Source organism: Balaenoptera musculus, chromosome 5 (assembly GCF_009873245.2).
Source record: "Balaenoptera musculus isolate JJ_BM4_2016_0621 chromosome 5, mBalMus1.pri.v3, whole genome shotgun sequence".
In the NCBI taxonomy this organism is placed as follows: Eukaryota; Metazoa; Chordata; class Mammalia; order Artiodactyla; family Balaenopteridae; genus Balaenoptera; species Balaenoptera musculus.
This window is the reverse complement of record NC_045789.1, coordinates 51,952,568-51,973,444: the sequence shown is the minus strand read 5'-3', so window position 1 is coordinate 51,973,444 and position 20,877 is coordinate 51,952,568. Positions and strand designations below refer to the sequence as shown.

At 38.8% G+C, this 20,877-nt stretch overlaps 1 protein-coding gene across 5 annotated transcripts in view; it reads left to right on the top strand.

Moving 5' to 3' along the window:
- SLC4A4 (solute carrier family 4 member 4) overlaps positions 1-20,877 on the top strand; it is a 351,691-nt gene that overhangs the window by 319,959 nt on the left and 10,855 nt on the right. For all 5 annotated transcript variants that reach the window (XM_036852386.1, XM_036852389.1, XM_036852387.1 and 2 more), the window contains 4 exons: positions 7,711-7,889; positions 9,162-9,234; positions 16,642-16,710; positions 19,121-19,294. In XM_036852386.1, coding sequence (XP_036708281.1) covers positions 7,711-7,889; positions 9,162-9,234; positions 16,642-16,710; positions 19,121-19,294 — 495 coding nt within the window. The remainder of the gene's footprint in view (positions 1-7,710; positions 7,890-9,161; positions 9,235-16,641; positions 16,711-19,120; positions 19,295-20,877) is intronic.

Genomic DNA, 20,877 nt, shown 5'->3' with positions numbered 1-20,877 from the left:
TTTGCCCTAGCTTGGAATTTAAGTCTCTTTGTGATATGATCTCACCCAAAATTTAAAATGATTCTTTCCACATACTATACAATGCCCCGGTCAAATGAACTGTTGTTTTTTCTTCACCTCGCAGTTTCTTCTGCTGGTTATTCCAACTCTCCTCTCCACTCCTCAATGATTACCACCTATCAGAATCATCCCCATCCTTTAAGATCCTCCAAATATAAAAACTTGTCAGCGTAGCCTTCACTTATAATGTAATATCTACTGCTGTTGTTTTTGCTTTTACTTACTGTATTACTCTGTGGCATTGGTCACATAATGTCTTGCACAGTAGTTTTTTTGTGTAATTACCTTATCTTCTTTTCTGAGCCAAACGTTTTCAAGGCAAGGACCATGTTTTAGTCCTCTTTCCAGCTCTCATGTGGCCCATCACAATGATTTCCATAAGGTAGACTTAGTAAATACATCTTGAAGAATTTTGTTATCTGTGGCCACACGGTTCTCAGAGCTGTTGCACCGTATGAGGTGGGTGATAACCGAAGAACCTGCCCGCCCATCTCCAGTTCTCATAGTGAGTGCTTATGTTAGTCAAAGCCCTGTTTAGATGGCATCGCTGCGGGAAGATTTTGTGGGTTCACACTAGACGTAGTTAAACACTCTGTACTCTTGGGTGTCTTTTTCAAACCTCTTTGAATCTCTGTTTAAAATACATTATAATTTGTGTACAAATCTGTGCCCCCTCCCTTGGTGGGAGAAACTGTGTCATGGTTCTCAGTGTCCCCATAAACCAGCTTGTTCTCTGAATCATGGGGGCTCCTAGCACGAATGTTTATTCTGTGTCTGTGCGTGTGTGTGTACTGCTCCTGACTCCTTTGTTATCATCTATTTATCAGATGTAAACTGTGAGGCTAACCTTTGTCTCTCATAGATTTTTGATTTCTGTGGATTTATTCCTGAATGACCTTTGTTCTGTATTAACAAATCATATACAATATCAAAAGGAAGTAAAGTTTCAGTTCCTATCCTTGTACTTAAAATAATCTCCAGTTTCAGAAAGTAGGACATTTTTGGGTTTATATCCATGAAGACAAGGACTTTTATAAACTTTAAAGGACATACTTAACCTTTTGAGTGCTTACTAAATCCTTGCTCTGTATGGAACGCTTGTGTTAGATGTTGAAGATAAAAATTGTTCTAAGGTATGGTCTCTGCCCTGAAGGAGTTTAGTGGATTTCCCCTATTCACCACTCATATCCACCCCTAGGTTGAAAATGACCTTGCCTTCTTTGTGCCTTGTGTCTTTCACATACAATGAATTATTTGCTTCCACACCTGGCTTCAACTAATAACCTGTAAACCTCTTAAGGGCAGGTATTCTTTCTTATTGTTTTATCTAACACAAGGCCTAGCATAGGTGTTCAATGAATGTTTATTTAAAAAATAGTTTTCCAAGCAAAGATAGGAGCAGATGCAAAGGCCCTGGGTGGAAAGCTTGGTGTATTGAGGAACAGATAACAGGTCAGTGTAACTGGAGCCTTGGGGAATCAGTGATTCAAGGTAAGGTCAGTGGGAGTGGGACCAGATCACCGTAAAACAAAGGCTCTCAACTTCATCATTATTGTCGTTTTGCATAATTCTTTGTTGGTCATGACCGTCCTGTGTATTGTAGGCTCTTTAGCAGCATCTCTGGCCTCTACTTACTAGATGCTAGTCGCACCCTTTCCCGCCAAGTTGTTACAACCAAAAATGTCTCCAGACATTGCCACGTGTCCCCTGGTGCGCAAAATAGTTCTGGGGAGAAACACCGATGTAGAACCTTAAGGATAATTTTACACTGCTTAGGTTTTATTCTAAGTGAAACAAGAAGCCACTGAAGGATTTTGGGCAGGGAAAGCAATGAGGAGAGTGGGTTGTCAGGGACAAGAATAAAGCAGGGGCTTCTGAGGCCAGAGCGGCATCGAGAGCCGAGGGTTGCTGAGTGGAGGTGAAGGAAGCCTGGGAGTTTGAGCTGGACCTTGAAGGGACAGGATGGATTTAAACAGAGGTCGAGATGCAGAAACAGTGCCAGTTTGAAGAGTGGCACATAATGTGCAGGGCACGTTTAGGGAATGGTATCGTTTCAGGAACCCGTGAGGGGGCCCCCATCACAGACTTAGATGCAGGAGACTCGGCGTGGGGAGCCAGGCTCGTGGGACCCGCTCCGTCCTGCTTGGGCCGCTCATCTCCCACTGGCCTCCCCTGCTTCCTCAGTATGCCAGCCTGGGTGGATGGCATCAGAGCTGTACTTTAGACCCTCACTCTGGCAGCAGTAAGGACGGATGGGAGAGGTACTAGAGAGGAGGAGAGGGTGGAGGGAGTGGTCAGGCGGCTGCTGTGTAATCCGGGAGAGAGATGATCAGAATCTGAAGAAGGCAAGAGGCAGTAGGGAGGAGGGGTGAGGAGCAAAAGATGTCACATGGCGTTTTAGAAAAAACGCTGTTTTCTGTATTTCGTACAGTATTATTTCCATTAAAAAGGGCCAAATATTTGAATATTATTTTCATTCCATTCAAATCTAGTTATTCAGACACTTGTAGCTAAAAGAGATACCTTAGAAGTGGCTCATTTTCACACACATAGGTTTGTTTTGCAGGAACAACTTCTCTAACATAACCATTTGCGTTCTGGGGTCTTTATGGCAATAGTTGGGGCACCATGAATTTTGGAGCATAGCTTTTATCATTTTGTTCAACAAACATATCTCCAATGTTTACTGTGTGTAGGACACCATACTAGACATTGTAAGCCTTAAGCATTGAAATTAGGCAAAATAAATTCATTGTTTTCCCTCTTTGGACTCTCAGTCCCCTTAAAATCTCTCCCATCTGTCCTTTGTGTTTCCCCACTACTGTTCCTTTAGTTTGAACTGCATCATCTCAAGCCTGGATTATGGCAGCGTTTGTCATGCTTGTCATCTATGCCTCCAGTCCTGACCTCTTCCAACACATCTTCTACAGTCCAGCAGAGCCCTCCTTCTAAACACAAATCTGATCACATCACTTGCCTGCTTACAACCCTTCAGTAGCTTCCTATTGCTCTTATGATAGAAAGAATTCCAAAGCCTTCAACAAAACATCAAAGTTCTTAACTGCTTTAGCCTTATTTTCCACCTTTCCCATCTCCTCCTAAGCACCAACTCTATTTAATTTTCTCAAAATGGTAGCTCATTTGCCTGTTATTTTCCCCTGCGTCTCCATATCTTGTGTCTCCCAGCTGGTTATGGCTTACGTTTTAGGACTCAGCTTAGATACCACCTCCTCTGCAAACTATCCTTGATCTTGGGCTGAGTTGAGTGCCCCTCCTGGGTGCTCACCCCTGCTGTAGACCTTTAACACTGTGGTACTGAGAATGCCTATTGACTTGTCCACCTCTACTACTACTCTGTAAGCAACTTGAGGGCAAGGACTGTGTCATTAGCTATAATTTTATTTCTAGGGTCTAGCAGAGTGCCATGGAACAGATGAATTAACATGCATTCATTTATCCAGTGAACATTTATCTAGTGTCCGCTCTGTAGCGGGCACAGTGCCGTGTGCTGGAGTTTCAGTGGTGGACAGAAACGCACATGGTCCCTGTCCTCGTGGAGCTTCTGGTCCCTGAGGGAGAGAGGCATCATCCCAGTAATCCTGCAAAATGTGACATTGCAAATGTGTCTGGTACCGCGAAAGACAAGTCATGGTCCTTTAAGAGTCTATAAGAGACGGTTTGACCTAGTCCCGAGGTGCTGGGAGTTCCAAGGTGGTGGCACTTACACTGAGATCTCACACAACAGTAGGATTAGCTGAGTGAGACTGGGTGGGAAGAGGAACACAGGATGGCACAGGAATCACTGTATATGAACAGGCTTTATAAGAGGCGGTAACCTGGCAGGAATGAATGACCAAAATAATCCAGTGTGGTTGCAGTGAGAGAGGGAGGGTTGAGTCTGGAGAGGGAGCTCTGCAGAGGCAAATCAGGCAGCACCTTCAGGTCAAGTTGATAATTTTCCCTTCCTTTTAAGAGCATCAAGTAGTCTCAGCATGGTTGAGGGAAAGGAAGACTTTTTGAAGGGAGTGATGTCAAGAGGCAGAGTAATTATGTGTCTGTAATTATTTTGTCCCAGAACTTTTACTTATTCTGGTGGTTTTGAGGTTACCTTTGTATTCTGCTTTCTAAAATCCTCATTCCACCTTCTTTGGTATTATGCGGCCCCTTTTTGCTAGTCTCCAGGATATCTAGCTCAGACTTGTTTTACTTGAAATAGTTTAAGAAAGCATGCAGGTGGCTCGGGGTAACATGCATGACTTTGCTGCAGTCGGTCTTCTTTTGACCCGTTGATCTGGCCAGTGTGCACATCCTTAGGTTATTAACAGTTTCCTTGGTGACAAGATTTGGGGATCCTGCCCATTGATTACCATGTTGGTGCCTCTACTATGGTCTTGAGTGATTTAGTCTAAATAAGGCTTGAAACTATGTGGTATTTTCAGATGTTGTTCACCTCCCCTCTTCCCCCTCCAAAAGGTTCACATTTCTACCGATTAACAAATAAGTTTTAATTTTTTGTGTAGCTAATGAAGAGTTTATAGTTGCCACTCAAGAATGTATACATGCTATTTGTCATTCACTTTTTAATTAATTGAGCATTGACTATGCATCATGTACTCTGCTTAGGTATTCAGGATACAGTCTAGCTCTTCATGTTACCTACAGTCTGATATCAAAGACAGATAAACACATCTACAATTTCAAAACAGTGTGATGAGTGCTGTGATAGAGGAAAGTGTAAAGTGATAGACAGGGGAACATAAAGGAGGAGATGTAACCTAACTAAACTCACCTATCTCACCTGGGCTGAGGAAGGAAAAGCTACCAGGAAAAAAAAAAAAAAAGAAGGCTGATCTAAGTCTTAAGGATGAGTAGGGCTGGGCCAAGGAAAGAAGGAAAAGAGAGGTTATTCCAGGGAGGGATGCTATATGGGCAAAGACACAAAAGGCATTAGTGAGTAAGACATATTCAAGGAATTGCATATGGTTGAAAGTGGCCGTGATATAGGATCCAAGTAGGGCAGAGGTCAAAGCTGAGGCTGCAGATGTAAACAGAGGCCAGATCATGAATGGCCAGCACATCTACAGGCAGGAGTGAGCAAATCCTGTATGCTCCACCTTAAGGAAGAGCCAGAATCCACCCACTTCTTGCTATGTTGACTGGTACCACCCTGGTTCTAACCATGACAGTCTCTTGCATGGGTCATGGCACCAGCCTCCTAACTGGTTACTGTTGTCTTCAGTCTGTTCCTAACCCAGCAGCCGTGGTGTTTAGGACATAAGCAGATCATCTCGTCCTTCCCTTTAAAACCCTACAGTGGCTTCTGACGGTACTCAGAGTACAAGTCCAACTTCTCATAGTTCTCTTTAGTGCTTACTACTGTTTTAGATACTGTATAGTTTACTTATTTATGTTGTTTATTGTTGTCTCTGTCAATAGTATGTAAACTCCATGAGCTCAGGAATTTTTGTCTGTTTTATTTGCAAATATGTCACTAACATCCAAGCCTGTGCTGGTTACGAGGTTGGCAGTCAGAATTTGTTGAAAGAATGAATGACTGAGACCCCACATGTAGCAGGATATTCACCTCATTAGTCACTACTGAACAAGTTATTTCCGTTCATCCTCACCTTGGCCCCCTTTCCACTGCCTTAACCCACTCCCACTTCAAACCCTTATGCTTTCAAACCATTTGTACTGCAGTGAACTGGTTTTCTGAATATGTATCCACCTATTTGTCTCTCAAGGAGATTTTCATTCTTAGCCAAACCTGGACTAAGTAAAAATTATGCTTTTCTTTCTGTGTCAGCTGCGATGAGTTCTCTGAGAACATGATTAGACCTGTGTGTGCCAGCCAGGGGTGAAATCGTGACATTTCAGTGAGAAGAGAGCAGCATTCTGAGTAACTGTAACAGGATCTGAATGATAACAGTCACCGGGTTCCTAGTGTAAAGACCATTCTCATTTTTTAAAGCCAACCTCTCTGTTTCCTCAGATTGGTCGTGCTAAGCCTCTTGGCGCTGCTGCTTCCATGCTGTGAAAATGTACTGCTCTGTTTTCTCAGGCTCCGTAGGGGTATTAGGTATTTGATTTCTTCATAAATAGAGCAGAGAAATACAACCAGAGAATAACATTGTGGACACATTGAACAATATTTATTTAGTGAGTAAAAGAGCTAGACCTTTTGTTACATTGTCTGCTCTTCCAGTCAGTAAATGTTATTGTGACTATCTGGCAATGTTTGAAATCAGCCTATTCTTATTAAGGAGGTACAATTACCTTAATTATAATGTTTCATAGGTTGTTAAACAATTATTTTCATGTACTATTAAGGGTGAGAAAGGGTCTTCTATGTACTTTTTTGTCTTTATTTTTTTAATTGAAGTGTTGTTGATTTACAATGTTGTGTTAGTTTCAGGTGTACAGCAGAGTGATTCAGCTTTTTATAATTTATATGTTTTTTTTTTTTAAAGTTTAATTTTTATTTATTTATTTATTTATGGCTGTGTTGGGTCTTCGTTTCTGTGCGAGGGCTTTCTCCAGCTGTGGCAAGTGGGGGCCACTCTTCATCGCGGTGCGCAGGCCTCCCATTATCGCGGCCTCTCCTGTTGCGGAGCACAGGCTCCAGACGCGCAGGCTCAGTAATTGTGGCTCACGGGCCTAGTTGCTCCGTGGCATGTGGGATCTTCCCAGACCAGGGCTCGAACCCGTGTCCCCTGCATTGGCAGGCAGATTCTCAACCACTGCGCCACCAGGGAAGCCCCTATATGTATTTTTTATATATACTTGTATATGTATTTTTATTTATATATATATATAAATCTATTCTTTTTCAGATTCTTTTCCATTATAGGTTATTATAAGATATTGAATATAGTTCCCTGTGCTATACAATAGGCCCTTGTTGGTTCTCTATTTTATATGTAGTAGCATGTATATGTTAATCCCAAACTCAAAATTCCCCACCCCCCTTTGCCCTTTGGTAACCATAAATTTGTTTTCTATATCTGTGAGTCCATTTCTGTTTTGAAAATGAGTTCATTGGTATCATTTTTTTAGATTTCACATATAAGTGTTAAGGTTACTTTTCTTAAGGTTGCTTTCACATCATTAGTCTACATGTGCTGAATACTGTCTGGGTGAACAGCATATTGCTAGTCAAGCAGAGAAGGCATCATGCCTGTTTTTAAGGTACCTATCCTGTTTATGTTAAAAACAACCAGTATTACTATTGCTACTGTCACCACTTATTGAGCTTCTACTCTGTAACTATCACTGCCATTTAAGTTCCTACCAGGTGATTTGCCTCAATTACTTCATTGAAGGATGTCAGTAACTCTTCAAGGTAGTCCTGTATCTCCATTGTTCCAATTATGTAATTGGATGCAGAGACGATAATTAACAATACGCAAATAATAAACTGTGACTTAAATCAGGCTAGAGGAGGTGTGTCATGTGGCAGCTTTGCGTTGAATTGTTAGGGGGATAGTATGAGGAAGATAAAGTCTCATTCAAGGACCTCATCTTCTGGTAGGTATGTGTATCAAGCAAAGCGAATTGGTTTCTTTGGGTAATCTTAACTCCCATCTGGAAGTATGACTAGATAGCAGTATGAGTGCTTTCTTCACATGGTTTTGTGACCTCTTGCTACAGAAAGGAGCTGGATATCACCTGGATCTCTTTTGGGTGGCCATCCTCATGGTGGTGTGCTCCTTCATGGCCCTTCCGTGGTATGTGGCTGCTACTGTCATCTCCATTGCTCACATCGACAGTTTGAAGATGGAGACAGAGACTTCTGCACCTGGAGAGCAACCAAAATTCCTAGGAGTGAGGTGTGTTACGTCAGAGAAAAATGGCTCCTTAGAACATACCATGCTCACATCTGTGTGTCAGTCAGAAGGAAACGGACAAATGTGGAGGAGAAAGGGATGGTGATGAATAATTTATTCCTGTACTTGATGTTCTAGAAAGGACTAAATTTTCATGTGAAAGAGTCTTCCATAATTTCTGGAGTTCACTTTTTATCTTACATACATTCCCTTTGATTAACAGCAGCCTAAATTATGCAGAGTAAAAACGCAGACAGGTCATTCATTTTCTTCAACATGCAGGTCATTTTAGTGCTGTGGTACATACTCTATCACAATCATATATATATAGCCAGACCCTTTAATTTTTCAGCTCTATTGAGACTCCCTAAAACTCTTGAGTCTGCTTAAGATTCTCAAGATGCTATGAAAGGAGGGAATTCCCTGGCAGTTCAGTGGTTACGACTTGGCCTTTTCACTACCAGGGCCCCGGGTTCGACCCCCGGTCAGGGAACTAAGATCCGCAAGCCGCGCGGCCAAAAAAAGATTCTGTGAAAGGAGAGGAATTCTTATTTTCCAGTTCATTTTCTGTCCCGTAAGCACTGAGAAACCTTGACCTCCAGCAGTTAAATCTGGATAGTCATGAAGAGCTCTTATGAGACCTTTATACTTTATTGCGTATTTTGCAGTGGACTCTGCCTCTAAGAGCTTGAGTGAATAGCTCACATGACAGAGCCATCGCTTCCCACGCCACAACAGTGGGTGATTTTTCTTGGGGGGAGTGGGTGTTGTATGGGAATCGTATTTGTTAAAAAAGTACTTTTGTTGTTGTAGATTTGGAAATGAGACTGATGGGATTTATCGCACTTAGGAAATTTCCCTGAGCTGTTTGTTAATTAGAATGTGGGACAATGTAATAACTGTCTCCTATGAAGGAAGGTGTAATTACACAACAGTACAAGTTGTTTAAAAAATAAGGGCTTCAAGTAGGCCAGTAATTGATGGACCCAGAGCAAGTGATTTTTCTCTCCTGATTCTAAAAGGACAAAGGATTTAGCAGAATCACTTTTTTCTTGATGAATTCAAATCACATACTGCAATAGTTTTAAGAGAATTTTATAGTTCTGTTAAGCTTATATGCTGTCCTTGAGGTATTAATTACATATGATATCCGCACCTTTGCTGTCTTAGCCAAACAGTGATTCCATCAATGTATAGTATTTTCTGAAGGTGAAAAGGCAAAAGCATGTTTATGAAAACAAAAGGTAGATTGGTAATCTTTTGATTTGGTTTCAGGGAACAAAGAGTCACTGGAACCCTTGTGTTTATTCTGACTGGTCTGTCAGTCTTTATGGCTCCCATCTTGAAGGTAAATATGTGAAATACTCACTTCTTCCTCCTTCTCAGAACACTGACAGATAATTGGATATGTGAAGAGTAGAATTTCTTAAGAAATATCTGCAAGATTGTTTATCACATCCATAACACACTGAATGAAGCAGGAGTCAGGTAGAATGAAGACTTTAAAAACTTTTACCTTGATTTCCTTCTCACTCCTTCTCTTATTATTATTATTATTATTATTGCAGTTATTTGGTTGAACCATATTAAATTACCACTATTCAAATTTTTTGACCTATGCATATGGCAGTTTCATACAGTTCAATCTAGCTAACTGATCTCCACTCCCCATGACATTTTTCACTCTCCTAGTCTCCCTACATCCTTTCTTCCCATCACTTCCCATTTACTTGTCCCTAAATCCTGCCCTCCCTTCCCACATTAGACTCCTGGATAACATGAATGACTCACGATGATCATTTTGTAATTGTTCTCTTATTATTAATTATTGCTGACTGTGTTTCTGTATTCTTTGAATCAGAAGGCCTAATATCCACAAAGAAAGAATGGAATAAAATTACTGATTTATAACTAGAAAACTTTAGAAATGAACTTTTGAAGAAGAAAAATGATAGATTATTTAGAAAGTTAGGAGTCAATATATAGGTTTGATTGATGGGGTGAATGTTTAATAGATAAATATAAACTATATATGAAAGCATATTTAGAAGTAGAGATAGTACTTAAAAAGATTAATATATATCTGTCATTGAAGCTTCCAGTTTTCTTTTGTGACACAAATATTTTATTCTTTTTTATTACATAACAAAACTAGCGAATTATTGCTAATTTGTATCTTATGCTTTGCATCACAGTACAAAGCATGAATATCACCTATAGACCTAATAGCTATCAACAATCCCACTGTTAGCAACATCCTTCCAAATTTTTCTCTAAAAATTTTTGTGTATCTTTAAACAATTTTAATTTTTCAAAAGGTTTTTTGAATGCTTATTTAATTACACAAGTAATAGAGCAGTACATTCTTAGAAGGAATTCAAAGAATACAGAAGTACAGTGAAAGGCAAAAGCTCTCCATTTCTTTCCCATTAACACATTTATATGTCAATTGCCAATCAGATGAATTTGTGGAAAATAGAACTGTAATTTCTTAACTTATAGCTAGGACTGACTTTGCCTTCAGAGTATTTAGATTAGTGCATACATTATGCACAAAATACTTTGTAAACAGTTAAAAGATTTAAATATCTTTTGTCACTGGTTTCTACAATGTCAATTAGCTGGCTTAATTTCTGACTGGAATCATGAAGGAATATGTATCTCATGTAATATGTGGGGAAGTAAAACTAAAAGTAATTGCAAGGAGTTCGTTTCTGGTTATATACAAAGGACCTTAAAAAAGGACAGATCTTATGTTCTGTGAGGACAGAGGGAAATCTGTTGTCAGTTTTGCTAGTGCAGAGCGAATTGTGGGGGAGGTTCGAGTTGTTGTGAGTTTCACAGCATCAAATCCACTGCCAAAGTGCTCTGTGTTCCTCTATTGCCCCATAGACGCCAGCACATCAGCTGGTGGAAAAGTCTAATGACAGCTTTTTACCGCATAGGCAATGGGACCTCATCCGGACAGATCAACTTGTAGAGATCATTGTAGGTAATTATGACCTCACATTGTGGGAGGCTCTCCTAGGAAGGAATTTGCCCCTGGGACCCCTGAAGGTGGATTCACACGACACAACTGCCAAGTCTCTTTTATAGGGTCTCTTAGTGCTTAAGCCACTAGTAAGAGATAAATAGAAATCTTCCCATCAGTTCGTATGTACTGATCACCACCCACTCTTTCTTTAATTTTATTTTTATATTATTTCTTTTCAATAATGCAGTATAAAATCCTAACTCAGAAAAGTCAGATGTGTTTAAAAATTCTTTTTTGTTTGTTTGTTATCGCAAATTGGCTTTAATCTTGTAGAATCTGTCAACTGAGTGATCATGCATGATTCCAAAGGGACACAGAGAACAAACAGTGTATAAACTGCTATTTTTAGGAAGAGATGCAAGGCCTCTTCCTAACTCTTTTCTCACCCAAATATGGCTGCAGAGGAGTTAAAGCTGAAAGCACTTTTGTTCTTCATTTTACAATGATTCTTTTTGCCCCTGATATGCAAAGCACCGTAGTATCTATGGGAACAGATTATAATACAGAGAAAGGAAAAAGATAGATGTAAGGGATCAGTGAGTATGAGCTTGCTTTTGCTTTGACCTTCCTTAAGTACTCATGTTCTGACTCACCCTCATTCAGGTACTAGTGTCCATAATTGTGGCTATTTCTACCTGAAAACTTTGGGTTAATGCAAAGAGTCAGTTTAAGCATCAGTGAAAAAGGCAGTTCAGCAAACATTTTTGGTAGGCCATCTTTTGCCCAAACTGTGGGAAATAAAATTGTTTAGTTAGTGTAGTTTCCAACATATCGTGGGGAACCTGGATTTAAAAACAACAAGGATAAAATAGTCTAGCATTGACTCTTGTGGTTTGTTACTTCAGCAAGTGAGGCTATTCCTTACTTCAGGAATCACATCTGAAAAGGTCAGCCAATTTCAGATCAGGTGCCCTTCTTAGCGCTGAAGTTTGGTAAGTTATGTGCTTTCACTACAGAACCCTTGTTAGCTCATCCGAAAAGTCAACACAGGAAGAAGTAGATGTTGAGAGTAGTTTAACTAAAACCTAAGTTACGCCTAAGAAGAAGTCAAGATTAACAATTAACCTCAGAATTCACTCAGAAAGTGGTGTCATGAGTTACCTTGGAGGAGGGAATCTTTTTTCCTCCACTATGTGACTATGTGTGTTTTAAAGAAACAGGTGATGACTTTAGGGAATGGTTTTACTCAAAAGAGCTGCCTTTGAAAGGCAGATCGAATGAATGAAATCAAGAGAAGCTTGTGACTTTTAAAAATGAGATGGCTCAACACCTTCCCTCCCAACTCCCTGCGTCCATCACAGGTTTGGTGGCCTCCAATGATGCTAGTTATTTTCTGCCATGCATTAAGCAGTGTGGGTAGTTGTTCCCCGTACCTACTTGGGCAGACTTACTTTGAACATTGATTACTTTGAAGTTGATGACCTCTGTTCTGATCTCTTTGCCGAAATCTGTCTTTTTACATAGAAGAATGTAAGGAATCATAGTGTACTAGCTTTTAAGTTCAGGAGGCTACCCCTTGACCTTGGCCAGCAACAGTGGCGCATGCCTCAAATCTCACCATTGATTCAATACAGAACTGCTGGGAAACAGGAATAACTGGCTTCCCAGGCTGGCTAGATAGTTTAGATCTGTGTTTCTGCAGCAGGAATACTGCCTGTTAAGCTAGTGCTCTGTATGGGGAGACTCGGTAGACCAAAGAGCAGCAAAAAGATGAAAGACAGTTCCTGGAGCTTACTTTTTCCATACTTCTGGCAAGCCCAAACAAATAAAGATCAAGAAAAGTTCACTGCTACTTCTGTTCCCTTTGCTTGAATTAATTTATCTTTAACAGGAGGAGTAGCCAAAATTTATCTTTCTGATTTGTTCAGTGTTCTAAAATGTGGAGGATAGTGTTTAATTTGTATTTGACAACATTTGTTGGGCTCCTGCTGTATGCCGTGCACTCTGTTCAGTAACAGAAAAACAAGGAGACATGATAATGAAGTTGCTGCTGCTGATGATATTGTTGAAGTTGATTGTAATAGAAGCTCCCATTTATTGAGCTTGGCCTTGGATTAAGGGCTCTGCACAGGTTTTTTATATTTAGTTCTCCAATCACACCTCCAAAAAGTATACTTACTTATGATTGAATCCACTTTATAGATAATAAAAATTATGAGTAACTTGCCAGGTCACAAAGTTCTTAAATGGTAGAGCCAAGATTTGAACTCAGGCAGTTCTGACTCCAAAGCTTGATCTCATAGCCATCATGGTTTACCACCTTTTAAATAAAACAGTATTTGCCCTCTAAGAACTTATTCATTTTCATTTCTCATGAGATGATCTTCCCCAGCTTCTCTGATCTGATTTCTGATTCTCTTATGTAGTGAGAAAGATGGCATTTTTACAAACTGCTCACCATAGCTCACTCCACAGTTTCTTGTGACGAGGGACCAGATTGCAAGTCAGCAGCTTCCTTACATTGATTTTTAAGGCTTAAGGGTATTAGGATATTATTTTAATAACATGTTCCTGAAGACAGCTGTTACAGTTGAAAAAGCAATACTGTAGAGCCTAGATAAAACCAAGCCTTCAAGTTTGACCTTGGTAGCCATCCTTCTGTCCTAAACTCCTGCCACCCAAACCCACCACAGAGGGGCCAGAGAAAGTGGGACTTTGCACTTGTAGGCTCCTTGACTTGTCACTAAAAGTTCTGATGATAATGACATCAGTGCCACATTTATCAAGCATCTATTATGAGCCAGGCACTGAACTAAATGTTTGTGCTATGTAATCTTTATCATAAGCACTATATGGGTGAGAATATTGAGGATAGGGGAAGTTGATCGTTTTCTCTGGGTTGCACAATGGGTAGTGCCAGAATTGGAACCCAGGTCTAACTTTTACGCCCACGATCTTATCAGGACCTCATTCTGGGTTTTATACACACACCCACACGCTGACTATGATTCTGTGGGGAGACCTCACTCTTGTACTGAATTCTGTGCTGTGGACGCTACAGCCTCTCTTTTTTATTAAATTTACCCTTTTTACATTTTTTTTTTATGAGAATACCCTAACACCATCAGAAAATCAAAGGGAGGGTTAAGTCACCAGAATTTGAAAAATTTGGTAACATAGTCTGAATATGTTAAATATTGATCTCATCTCAGTTTCACTATTCTGCCTGGTTATAGGATCAAGCACTTAATTTTTTCATTTTTCATTTTCATTAAAAGCATTGTAATATTTATTTACAATTATGCTTTTTGGCTTTCTGGGTATGATTGATTATTTATATAATTTTTTGCATAATTTTATCATTTGGCACTTCTTGATATGCCTATGAACCTAGTATACCCTGTGTTTTTTATATTTTAATTTCTCCTGTCTTGCTTTATAAAAATGTCTACCTGCTATTACTATGTATATTATACTAGTTTAACTTAAAATAGGATCCTACCTTTTTAAAACACATTCTTCTTTTCCTTCCTTTGGGAAATTTCTATTGTGATGAATGATTCTATTGTGATGAATTTTGAAGGATTGACCTCCTAACATGACTCATGAACCAAATCCAATAAAAGGTATCCTCTAACCCAGTAATTCTGTTAAATTTCATCAGAATTTCCAAACTGGAAGATTTTTACTGAGACACTACACATTCATAAAGAAAATGATGAATTTCATAAGACATTTGTGTCACTTTGAAATTGGCTAAAAATCAAATGAATAGCCTTCTTTATATGTACTATTTTCACCAAAGAATAATTTTTTAAAAACATTATCATATCTAAATCTGTTCTCCTATCCAATCCCCATTCTGAGTTAATGCTACCTTCTGATTTTATTTTGTGGTAGGTTTGGCAAATAACCTGTCATCATCCGTTCAGAGAGAACAGACCTAGGCACCAAGGCACAAGTTGCCTTCACTCTGGCATTAGAACTACATTAGAGAAAATACTTAACTAAGCTTAGGTGAGGGATGGGACTAAGGCCCAAGATCATCTATATGATTACTTTCTTTCAAGTCAGAAAAACACTCAAATTAAAAAATAACTACTGCAGGATTTCTAACTAGTTTCCCATGAGCTCTATACTTCTTTTTTCCCCTTCCACCTTTCATTTCTTCCCAAGAAATTAGAAATGACATGGTAAGAAATCTTCATATATTAAGGAAGAATAGAAGTGGCCTTGTCTATAGAAGATGTTTTAAAAATTAAGAAATAAGTCAAAACTATGAAAGGGTCTTTTTGTTAGTTTCCTATTGTATTTTTTGGTAAATTTGTACGGAGGCATCATTGGGAATGGAAACACGCATGTTCTTAAAGGAAATAAAGGCACATGTCCCAGCGTAAGTGGCTTGAATGTAATGTGTTCACCTCTTTGTGGTGACTGTTGGATATTACAGCCCACACGGCGTCCCTGCCACTCACACTGTCCCTCCCACCACCTTCAACACTCAATCTCATCTATTTTTTTTCTGAGCTCAAGATCAAATTAGCTATGTTAAAATTGTTAGTCTTTTTTAGAAGAAGCATGCAATGTTTTATATAAATAAGTATATTTATTCCATATACGTTTAACAATTTTTACAGCTAACCAATAACAATTAGAGGCAGTTGTGACCCGTTTTGGAATTTACTGTTTCTCTAGTAGTAGCCAAAGGGTCTCAGATACAGAACTGTTTGAGGTGATCACAAGGAGAGGCTGATAGAAATTGTGCTTCAATTTCTTAATACATGTGATAGTTCTTTAAAAATTACTCTAAAGTTATACTGTTTTCTGGCTACAGCAGTCTCCTTTGTGCAGATTTGGTAAGATTGGACTTAATTGATTGTGGTTTTAGTATTTGAGCTTTGAAAACTCCTGAACTTGAACTTCTTTTCAAAATCCAAGCTTGAGAACCCTTTTTTTTTATTGTTGTTCAGATAGAAGACTTCCCGGAAACAGAGTCATCCCTGACTTGCTTGGTTTCCACAGTACTAGAGACATTTCAAAGGTCTACGAATAGATGAAACTTAGGAACATCGTCTTGGAACTTCCCATTGTTAAAACACTTCACACTAGTGTACAAGACTCTTGCTAATTAATGCATGAAATGTATTAATTCCATTTTTAAAGATGTGTATTAATCCGTGTGTGTAATTAATTGCTTCCAGACGCTCCATGCTCCTTTCAAGCAGTGTTCTCATTAATTAGTCCTCTTAATATTCCTAAGAGGAAGAAAGGGGACAGTTGTTTGATGTTTACTTAATTGAAAGAGGCATTTATACACCGAGCTGATAGATCATTTGGTGAAAATTATTTAGAGAAAAGTCAACAGACTATTGGGAAAGAACTTTGGTCTCCGGAGTGGGGCAACCCTCTACCTCTCTTTTCTGCTTCACCGTCCATGCATGCATCTAGTTTACGTGGTCATTCCTTTTAAGGGGAAAGGATAACAGAGACTTTTTTTTCCCCATTAAAAAGTTATTTTTAAGGTCATGCATTCTAATTGTTAGAAAAATGCAAACAAGAATCAAATGAAAATTGAGTCTCCTTCACCCTCCTTTGTTGCTTTCTGGTACAAAGAGTTTAGAAGTTTATCAATGATGAGTTAAGCACACTGATCAGTGTGGTCACTGTATTATTAAGTCCTATCTTTTAGTCTCAGATTTAGCCTTTATTTAAACTATCGCTCTCTCTTACTGTTTTTATTATTATTGTTCTAAACCTTTCTCCAATTTTTTTCCATCCTAGTTTATTCCCATGCCTGTACTCTATGGTGTGTTCCTGTATATGGGGGTAGCATCTCTTAATGGTGTGCAGGTAAGTTTTCCATAGCAATCTCAGCAGAGTCATATTCTTCTAGTAGTATTAAAAACAGTCCAATAATAGATCATTGAAGAAAAGTGCTAATCCTTAACTGCTGAGTTTTTAAAATGCATTTATTTTCTACTTTCTCCACCATTCACCTGTGTTCCTGATTCGATTAACAAAGTTAGCTTGTGTCAACAAATGTTATCATACATACCCATTCTAGAAATAAGCTGTTAGAAGCCATTTGACTAGGAAAGTGAGAGAGCTATCTCTGACCTTCCTCCCTCCCTCCCTCCCTCCCTCCCTCCCTCCCCTCCCTCCCTCCCTCCCTCCCTCCCTCCCTTCCTTCCTTCTTTCCTTCCTTCCTTCCTTCCTTCCTTCCTTCCTTCCTTCCTTCCTTCCTTCGATGGAAATCTAACTTTCGGTGTTCTCGAGATACTGTTTATCCATTTGCCTTTACCTTATACTAAGAACAGACTATTCTTGTTTGATGTGCTTTTCGCGTGGCTGAGATCATTGATCAAAAGTTTTGCACCAATACAAGAATCAAGTCAATGTGGTTAATGTGCTACCTTCGTCAAAAACTTCAGCTGTCACATCTTGGATAAAACTGGCCCTCTTTTAAAAAATTATTAGGGGAAACTTTGTAAGGGACTTTGTCTTTCAATTGAGGTTTAATTTAATTGGCACCAGGAAACTGGAAGTACTGCTGCTGCTTTCTGGCACCTTGTTAACTGTAGCCTTATTTAGCACTTAGTGATGTTTTAATGGGAAAAGACTGCATGTTCTGTGAACATCATAAGAATTTATTTAAACCCCTTCGTAATAGTAATAGAGGCCAGACCCTCAAAAAGAGAAAAGGCTATTTTATTTTTCCTTGTTTAGGTCCATTGAGTAGAGTTCTTCACCATTTGGATATTTATTACAAAATACAAGGTGGTTTTTCATACATGTAACTAGAGGAATGTGAATGTGGGCTTATTTGTGCCCATGAAACTTTTAGGAAGTATAAATGTGTAAAAATATTTTTACCTGACATTTTAAATATTCTTTATTACTTTAAATGGAAAAAGATGAAACAAATATGGTCCCCAAATTAATAGTTCTTATTTTTGTTTGGCCTAAATAAGTCAGTCTAGATCAGAAGTTTGATTTTTTGTGTTCTAAGTGTGTAATAGGTGGTTGGAGCTTAGTACATGTTTATTAAATTAAATAGAAGGGGAAAAAATCAGCGATTCCATAACAATGGGGAAAAAAATCCCTTGCTGAAGGGACAGCTAGTGGATTTCTTAAATTCTGCCATGGTGTTGCCCTATCACCTTTTCTCTTTACTTTTCTCTTGACTCTTCTTCTTTTAGACCTTTTTGGCAAGATCTGAGTTAGCAAAAAATTTTGTTACTCCAGTCTTTATAAATGGGAATGCTTCTACCAGTCAAAAATAGCTCTGGAGGAAGAAAGAAAACTCTTTAGATAGGAAATCACTTCAGAGAAGATTGTGATAGTCTATTTACTTTTACATTTTTCTCTTCCCTCCAGCAAGAAAGTAGAGATATTATTTCAGAGTTCTTATTACATAATTATTCAATTCAACAGCTATTTAGTGAGCATCTTACATCTGAAAGTTCCTATGATAGGTACTTAAGTATCATCCTTATCATCAGCATTGATGTAAGCTCAGCGGTTATTCTTTGAAGCACAGCACCTGGCACATAGGCGCTCAGTAGTCATTTTAGTACCTGTTTATACATGACAGTGTAATAGCCTCTCCTAGATCAGGTATCTAGTTGTTGACGCTGTGAAACTCACTGCAAAGTTCATGTGGCTTTTCTCTGAAAAGAAATGCTAATTCATTGCTAAATGTATTAGTTAAGTTATGCATAGATAAATAATGTGGAATTTATGAAAATACCAATGCATTCCCATTTTCAAGTCAGATAGTTCCTTTATATCCTTGAAACATTATTGGAATATATATGATACATAGCGTCTCCTCTTCTTTTCAGATAAGACAGCTGAGGCACAGTTAGATACACGAGTTTGATGTCTTCCTTCAGCATATTATTACTAGAATAGGCACAAGATCTTCTCTCCTAAGATGCAGACAATACAAGTAGAATGTAGGAGATGAGCATCTTTATTTTATATTTGGCTTTGAAACTTTATTCTTTGGTGGCTACTTTATCTCGTATAGCTGCATAATATTCCTGCAAAGTAATAACAGAAGTTGGAAGACTCATACTACGTCTTACCATGTTAGACTGTATTTCTGCACTCCCTGACCAGTGTCCTCTAACCAGGACATTGCCTGCCTAAATTGTAGAGTATAAATCGCTAGTGGTTAGTTAGACGTGAAGAAATGACTTGGTGCTGCAGCTCTTGAAGTAATGTCCTTGTCCTCTCTTTCCCTTTCTTCCCCCAGTTCATGGATCGTCTGAAGCTGCTGCTGATGCCCCTGAAGCATCAGCCTGACTTTATCTACCTGCGCCATGTCCCCCTGCGCAGAGTTCACCTGTTCACTTTCCTGCAGGTGCTCTGTCTAGCCCTGCTCTGGATCCTCAAGTCAACCGTGGCTGCTATCATTTTCCCAGTCATGGTAGGGATGGTTTTAATTGAACCTACCCATGAGGTCACACCAGTATCGTATGGTTATTGTAATATTGATGACACATGTGTCTCTTATGGGTGCTTCCAGTTTTGTTCCAGCTTTGACCTAATCGGTTTGATTGGGTGTAATTTAAGGTTGCCAGGTCTGTGGTTGTCTAGGCTGGACCGTGGAGTCAGACAGCTGAGTTTCAGATACTGGCTCTGGTTGGTGCTGATCAGTGAACTTCCCTGAGCTGCCATTAACTCATCAGTAAAATGAGAGCGGCGTCTTTGTTTTCATTCTGAGCATCAATAATGAATATAAAGTATATAGCACAATGCCTGACACATGGTAGACACAAGTGCACGTAACGTTAGTTATTTTTAAAATACTGCTGTACATTGGGATTTGTCTAAATAACAGAGTACAGCACATTTCAGGCCAAATAATAGAGGACCAGTTTGGCAACTTACGAGAGATCATCCAGTGAATGGAAGAAATGGAGCGAGAAGCTTAGTTTTCGCAGTTCTTCTCCTTTGTATCATGCTAAGTTTAAGGATAAGTCTGGGCTCTCTCTCCTGGCCATGTTATGATGAGAAGGAAGGTGAAACAACTAACATTCCACTCTGAATCACGAGTGAAAGAAGGGCAAAAGGAAACAATAGCTCTGTATTTGGCTTCATCATTGAATTTGTGTGTGTGAAACAATGCTACGGTAGCGTTTTTTTTTTTTTTTTTTTTTTATTAAGACTTTATTTTTTGAATAATCATTGAATTTTTACTGAAGCCTTACATTTCTTACAAGAAAATGCACATGCATATGCTTGAAACAAGTCACAAAGCCATCCTCAGGTCTGGCTCTGTCTCCCCTGTAGCTTTGGAAATAGAACTTTAATATACAAACCATATTTTATTTTTTTACAAAAATTTTCTTACTCTTAGCCAGAATTATTATTTTATTTTATGTATACTGGTTGTTTGTAATTGTTTTTTCCTCCAGGAAAGCAGAAAAAAATGGTGTCAAATATTAACGGTATTTGTGGAGTCAGATCTTTACTCTTGATGATCCCTTATGTTTTGCTTTTGAAAAAGAACTCTATTAACTTACTGGAAAACACACTGAGTATGAGAAAAGACTTCCATCTGCCTATTAATATAATTTACCCATGTATTAGTTTTGCTAAAGCCAGGAAAAACAAAGTTAGACCTCGATAAATTTGAAATATATCCAGTAAATCACTTATTGCTTGTGCTAAGTAATAATAAAAAATATTTTACCTTTATAAAGTATTTTTCATCTTTCAGAGCTTTTATTTGATCATAAAACAATCATGTAATATCAATAGGTCAGATGTTATTAATTTCTCTAAGAGATGAAGAGGCTGACATACAGCATAATATGGATAAAGACAACTGTTAATTTCAGGCAGGGCCAGGACTTCTGAGTCCTGCTGCATACTAATTTTACTGTTGAGCAAAGACATCTTTAAGATACCTTCAAGACAGTTCATAAAATCAAAGATACAGAGTTCAAGAATGCTGGGGTTAGAGTTAGAAAACTGGGACCCTTTGTATTCTTCCTTTATCTGGCT